The 7,142-nt window shown below is 47.5% G+C and overlaps 1 protein-coding gene across 2 annotated transcripts in view; it reads right to left on the bottom strand.

Annotated features, from left to right (window-relative positions):
- The window catches only part of PTPA (protein phosphatase 2 phosphatase activator), a 29,773-nt gene that overhangs the window by 21,819 nt on the left and 812 nt on the right, over positions 1–7,142 (bottom strand). For both annotated transcript variants that reach the window (XM_081803731.1, XM_081803732.1), the window contains exon 2: positions 2,779–2,876. In XM_081803731.1, coding sequence (XP_081659857.1) covers positions 2,779–2,876 — 98 coding nt within the window. The remainder of the gene's footprint in view (positions 1–2,778; positions 2,877–7,142) is intronic.

The following is a 7,142-nucleotide window of genomic DNA, read 5'->3' as shown; positions in this document are numbered from 1 at the left end:
ATCCCGGGACTCCAGGATCATGACCTGAGCTGAAGGCAGTTGCTTAACCAACTGAGCCACCCAGGCGCCCCGTGACAGCAGCTTCTTTACACAACCCCACAAGGTAAACACTGTCACTGTCCCCATTGTATAGATGAGGAAACCAAGGCTTCAGGAGAGGTGACTTGCCCAAGGTCTCCTAAGACCAAGATCTCATTAGACGTGGAGCTAGGACCCCACAAGTCCTCCAACTCCACTATACCACCAGGAGTTCAAGGAATACCAGCAAGGGTTCCTCCCGTTAGTCTTCCAGATGTTTCCCCCACCAGACAGGCCAGGCTGTCAGCCTGCAGTGCAGACCCCCTGCTCCCAGGAGAAGAAACTGTTTTCTGCCCATGGCCAGGTCTCCCAGCACACCCATCCCTGGCTTCCAATTGGGCACTCTCTTCCCTGTTGAGTTGCAGGTTACAACCAGCACAGGGATGAGAAAGCACTAAGGTGTAGGCCCCGGGAGCAAGTGACTTCTGTTTGGTCTCGTTTCTTCTTCCTCTCTGTTGCCTCTCATTCTCTTCCTTCCTCCTTCTCCAAAATGCCAGCAGCAGCCACAGCAAGCCCTGAGAACTGACCATTCCGTATCTAGAAGGGAGCATTCCTGTACCAGGCCCTTCCTACAGCCCGGGAATGGCCACAAACGGAAACAAGGGGTCATGGGGCAGGTCCGAGCCCTCATCCTGCCTGCAAAGCCACAGTCGTTCCTGCAAACTATACCTCGATGCAAAGACAGGAAGCAGCAAGGGGCAGTGTCACCCTCCACGGTCCCTGCTCCCACATGGGCCTGAGTCTCTTGGTGACTAAAGCTCAGGTCATTCTTACAAAGAAGACTGTGTGCAAAGTCTCCACCAATGCCACCATCCTCATCCCTGTAACCGTAACAACCATGCCTGCATCTCAGTACAGCTCACGAATGCCTAGCACTGGGCCAGGTGCTTTTTGGACTTTGAGTCATCTAAGCCTCCCAACAACATTTTACGGTAGAACAAATAGGCTTGGCCAGCTTAGGCGTGCTGCCTAAGTCACAAGAATAGGAAATGGCAACCCTGGGCTTCAAGCTTTGACCTCTCTGATCCTAAGTCCACGCTCCTGGTTGCTGCACTTGGCAGCCTAGTGAAACTGCGTGGACCATGCCACAGAGTCACTTGTCGAGCCACGAACTTGAGCGGTGAGCTTCAGAGCAAGTGAAAGCCTTCTATCCAGTATCGTTCAACACATACTCCATTAGAAAAAGTAACCAACACTTCCCAAAAAGTGTTGGTGCCTACAGCAGGATCAACAAACTGCCTACAAAGGGCCAGATAGTAACTATTTTAGGCTCTGCAGGCCATAACGTCTGGTTCACAAATTCTCAACTCTGCCCAACTCTGCCAGTTAGTGCGAGAGCAGCCATGGACAATACATAAATGAGCCTTGCTGTGTTCCAATAAAACTTTATTTACAAAACAGGCAGAGGTCCAGATTAGGTGAGCAGGCAGTAATTTGCTGACCTGTGGCCTAGAGCATAGTGGCTCAACCCATGGCTATCTAGAGACAGAGGACCTGGGTATGAATCCTGAATCTCATCCCAACCACTTGCTAACTGTGCCATCTGGCTAAACGTCTTTATCTCCTGGCCTCACGTTTCTCACCTTCAAAATGGAGATGACCACTGAGCCCACTTCCCAGAGTTTTTGTGAGGATTAAATGAGCTAAAAAATACCTAGCGCATCATAATCACCCCATCCTCCTTGGAAAACACCCACAGGGAAAGCAAGGAACTAAAGCGACGTTTGGATTCAGCCAATCTGCAGGTTCAGGGCAGACTCGTGGTTCTCACCCCAGGCGATTTGGTTCCCAGGCAACTTCTGACAAGGTCTGGAGACATTTTCGGTTGTAATACCTGGGGGAGGGGTGCTGCTGGCATCTAGCAGGTAGAGGCCAGAGAAGGTACTAAACATCCTCCAATGCACAGGACAGCCCCCTACAACAAAGAATTATCCACCCCAAAACGTCACCAGGGCTGAGGTTTAGAAACCCTGAGGCAGAACAACCAAGATGACGAAGGGACTCAAATGTGTCCTTTGAGCAGCTGAAGGGACTAAGGTGTTTATCCTGGTGAAGATTCAGGGGAGAACATAACTCAGAAAAGACATGATAACCATCTGCAAATATTTCGAAGGCAGGCTTATGAAAGAGGAGCCAGAAAGACTTGCATGGCCCAAGAAGACCCACGGCCATTGCAGGATGTGGGCTCAGTGTCAGCACAGTGGACTCCCTAAAGAGAACCTGCCTTTCTGCACAAGTGACCCCCCCCAGCCCCAGGTGAGCAGACCAGGTGTGGACACCTGGCTGGAGCTGGGACCAAGGCTTTCCCTGGGGATTTGAAATTGGCTTTCTTTTTCTTAGTCCCAATCTTTCCACAGCCTCTGCCAGAAGCCCAGGAGGTAGAAGCTGTTATTTCCTGCCCACCGTTGGACTGAGCAGCACAGAAAGCTGGTCTGCACTTCCCCTCGCTCTAGGTCCCAGTTCCTAGGTATTTTTAGGCCCAGCCACCTCCCTGGCCTAGGTTTCCATGAGAGTGATAACCTCTTCTCTCTGAGACACACTGGCTCCGAGACCAGCTGTAACTTCTCCCCCAGAAAGAGGGGGACGGCCCTCTCCCTAGCTTCTAACAGCTCTGGTTCCAAGAACAAGGAAGGTCAGGAGCTCACTGTCTTTGAAAAAGCCCAAGTTCTTCATCCCAGCTCTGGCCCTACACACTGGTACCTGAGAACGCTTCCATTTGCCCATGTCTGGAACTGTGTGGATCTCCTTTTTTGGAATGATGAAGTTCTGAGTGGCTGGAGGGATATCCTCCGAAGAATCTTGACAAAGAGAGTGAAGAAGCAAATAGATAAATAGAATCTTCCCCCTCAACCCAACTTTCTCTCTCTCTCTCTCTCTCACACACACACACACACACACACACGTTTAAACCAAGACTCCAACCCCCAGTCCCTAGGGTAAACCAGACACGTCCTCCCAGGACAATCAAGCCAAATCCACTGACCGCCCGCCTTTCCACCCTCAGCCAGGAGCCCCGCCGTACTGACGATGCCCTCAACAACTGACGGGTTCAGCTGCTCCGCAGTGCGGTGCCCTCACCTCCTGCTCCCTCACCAGAGAATGGTTAGAAAAATAAAACGAAGTTGACCTTTTAGACAGAAGCAGGCAATTCAAAGGAGGAGGAAAAAAATTACAAACGACCACCCATAAACATTTGAAAAAAATTGCCAACCTCTGAGTAAGCACAGAAATGTAAATTAGATGAGATGGCTTTTCCAGATCAGGGTGGCAGATTAAAACCATCTGGCATCAACTGGGAATGGGGAAGCGGGAACTCTCCTGCACTGCTAGTGGGAGTCTTGGTAGAATCTGCTGAGGAGGCAACTCAGCACTGACTTTTGAAGTAAAAACCACACAGACCCATGGAGCCAACAGTTCTACTTGTAGGCATCAACCCTTTATATACACCTTTATATACACCAAGGTGTATATAAAGGCACTTACTGCATGGAAAAAAAGTAGAAACAGCGCATATATCAATTGACAAGGCAATGGGTAAATAATAATATGCTCACATAATGGAAATCTTCATAGTTTTTTAAAAAGAATAAAACCTAAATTATTGACATAGGAAAACAGCCTAGATATTAATAAGTAAAAAAAAAAATTAAGCTATATTATATATAACATAATCTCATTATTGCAAAAATAGCTATACATACTCGTATAAGTAACATGTATATCAGCATATACACTGGAAAAACCTGAAGGATTAAACCCCAAAGTTAATTAATAGTCCTCTCTAGGAGGTAAGATTTATAAGGGACTTCCATTTCTAAACTACATATTGCTATTAAAAACTAGCATACAGTATGGGGCGCCTGGGTGACTCATTCAGTTGAGCACCCAACTCTTGATTTCAGCTCAGGTCATGATCTCATGATCTCAGGGTCATGAGACGGAGACCCGCATCAGGCTCCGTGCTGGACATGGAGCCTGCCTAAGATTCTCTCTCTCCCTCTCCTTCTCTCCCTACCCCCAACATTCGCAAGCCTGAGCGCACACTCGCACTCTCTTTCGTAAAAAAAAAAAAAAAAAAAAGAATTAGCATACAGTAATTTTGTAATCAGAAAAAAAAAAAAAAAACTTTTAAATGGAGTTTCTATATTTGCAGAACTTGGGAAAAGGAAAACACAGGGCAGTTCCACGTGCTGACCTAGAAGCAAACTTCACACCAAAGTGGACTGCTTAGTATGAGTGGCCTCTCTAGCCAAAAATACCTGGCCCACACTGCAGGATTCCCTTTACTTTGTGACACTGGGAAATACAAGCCCTCAGTCTCTTCTCCATAATTCCAAAATCCAAAAAGTTCTAAAAACCCAAAGTTTTTAAAATAAGTTTGGCACAAATTCATTTGGTACAAAAAACTTAAACCTAAACCAACGTGAGGACATTTATAGGCTTTGCAGATCCCTCTTAGGGAATTTAGGTTTTCCTGCAGAAGTATTTTTGTTTGATTGTGGGGTGCTCCTTTCTGAAATCTGGGGAACCCTGAATTCCAAAATACACCTGGCCCCAAGGGTCTTGGACAGGGGCCGTGCCTGAATCCACTACTGAAGATCTGTTGTATTAGTTAACACCTTCCTTTAAAAACCCAAACTCTCCAGAAAGAGTCATTCACGACATACGATAAATTTGTACCCCTGCTGTCCTCCTAAAATCTAGCTGACATTGCCTGCATGGAGAAAGGGGACATGGGCCTAAGATGGTTCTGGAACATGTGACATTTCGGAGAATGGAGCATGCCCGGAGAGGCCCCGAGGAAAGGGAAAGCTCTAGGATACCCGGAGACCTGAGGAGGAGGATAGAGAATCTGAGATGAGAGCAAGGCAAACCTCTGCCTAATTCAAAATTGAAACCAGAGCCCAAAAAACAAATCAGAAACTCTCTTCCTCCTCCCACCTGTTTTACAAGCCCTGTTCCCAGAACCCAAAATTGAGGCCCCTACTATTAGTAAATTACTACCTTAATATGCTATTAAATAGGGGTGCCTGGGTGGCTCAGTCTGTGAAGGTCTGCCTTCAGCTCAGGTCATGATCGCAGGGTCCTGGGATCCAGCCCCACTTCGGGCTCCCTGCTCAGCGGGGGTCTGCTGCTCCCTCTCCCTCTGCCTCCTCCCTCCTGTTCATGCTGTCTCTCTCTCTCAAAAGATTTTATTTATTTATTTGACACAGAGAGACACAGCGAGAGAGGGAACACAAGCAGGGGGAGTGGGAGAGGGAGAAGCAACCCTCCCACGGAGCAGGGAGCCTGATGCGGAGCTCGATCCCAGAACCCTGGGATCATGACCTGAGCCAAAGGCAGACGCTTAACGACTGAGCCACCCAGCGCCCCGATAAATAAAATCTTTAAAAAAAAAAAAAAGATGCTATTAAATTAAAAGCTTTATAGGTCAGGCTGGTAACCTAACATCATTGTTTTTATGGGAAAATGTGTTCCACATTCCAAATAATCAACTTGCAAATGATCATTAGGAACAGAGAGCCCTTCTGTAAGTTCCCTGCCAGGGGACAGCCTTTCTGAGTTATTTCACAGGTGGGAAACCGTCCAAGCCAGGCCTGGTACCAGAGGAATGGCTACCTTGTAGGAAGCATTGCAACAACCACTAATGAAACACACACACATGTTGTTACCAGAATATGCAATCTCAAATAAAAGAAACAAGCCTTCAAACCAGGGTCTTGATAACTGAGTCCCTCCGGCCTCAGACTCTATCTCTGACAAAGGTGTCACGGGACAGGTGGATACCCTACAAGCTCACAGTAAAAGATGGAAGTATCTAGAGTTTTAGAGATGTTCCCTAAACCCCCCCCCAAAGTATAATGTAATATCATCGATCATTTGAGAACCAGCCTACATGTTCAACCTGTACCTTTTAAAAGGACAACAGCCATCAACATTTCCTGACTACTCCCCATGCCCCATGTTTTGCCCACATCATCTACGGAACACACGCTACAACTCTGTTGAAGGTATTAACAGCCCCATTTTCAGAGAGAAGCAAGGCTCAGAGAATGTGATCTGCCAGGCAGAGCCAGGTCTGTACAACTCTAAAATCCAAGGTTTTCATCACTACACTGTCTGAGTGAAGTAGTTCTTTCTCCTTTTTCCAAAATGTCCTGTTTCAAACTTCAAAGAAGGACCACCTCCTGGCACCTGGCTCTTTCCAGCCGTAGATATCCTCACTGTGCCTTCATCTCTTTCAGTGCATGGGCTATCTCACCCAGCCACCCAACTTCGGAGACACATTCATCTCACTGAGAATTCCGCTTGGCTTCTATCTCTCACAGGCATTACCGAACTTCTAAGGGCACAGGCACAGAAGTTTTGTACTAAATGAAGTAAACGTCTGGTTTCAAATGCCCTAAGAGACCATACCCAGCTCTTTGTTCATCTATTTGGTGCGGGGAAGGGGATGCCTTTTTTGATCTTCATAATTTCTCCTTCCTGAGTCCTTTCCAGGGATCCCAAAATGCAAGACAGTTAGAAGGAATATCCAATGCGTTCAAAACATTAGCTGTGTTTGGTCAATCTATTCGCCCTGTCAGAATTTTAAATCATCTACGGTCAGTCCCTCCTAGCTCGGGTGCGGGAGGTGGGTGTCAGCAAACAGGCTTCCCCTTCTCCAGGAAACGGGTCTCTAGAAGATCCTTTCCCTAGTTATTTGACATGAACTAAATAAAGCCAGGCCACAGTGTAAATAAAAGTTACAGATCGTGATGCCAGGGAGAGGCTCATCTTGCACAACCAGCTTTTTTAAATTAGTGGTTTACACAACCAAGGGCAGTTTCTCTCAGTAAATTTTCAGCCACTGAAACCCGCCTCCAAGAGGGAGAGAGGGTAAGGCGGATGAGGGGTGGGCAGGGTGCGGAGGAGTCTGGAAACCGGGTGGAGGCAGGCCCAGGCCCACAGAGCACCACCCCTCACCCCCTGAGCAGGGTCTAATAAAGAAGGCAGCCACCAGAATCACTTTCGACCCCATCCCTGGCAGCTTCCCCACCAGCTCAAGAGCTGACTTCAGCACA

The sequence above is a fragment of the Leptonychotes weddellii genome, chromosome 14 (genome assembly GCF_054177405.1).
Source record: "Leptonychotes weddellii isolate Sample4059 chromosome 14, ASM5417740v2, whole genome shotgun sequence".
Classification (NCBI taxonomy): domain Eukaryota; kingdom Metazoa; phylum Chordata; class Mammalia; order Carnivora; family Phocidae; genus Leptonychotes; species Leptonychotes weddellii.
The sequence above is the reverse complement of the archived record's forward strand: the minus strand, read 5'-3'. Positions and strand labels throughout refer to the sequence as shown.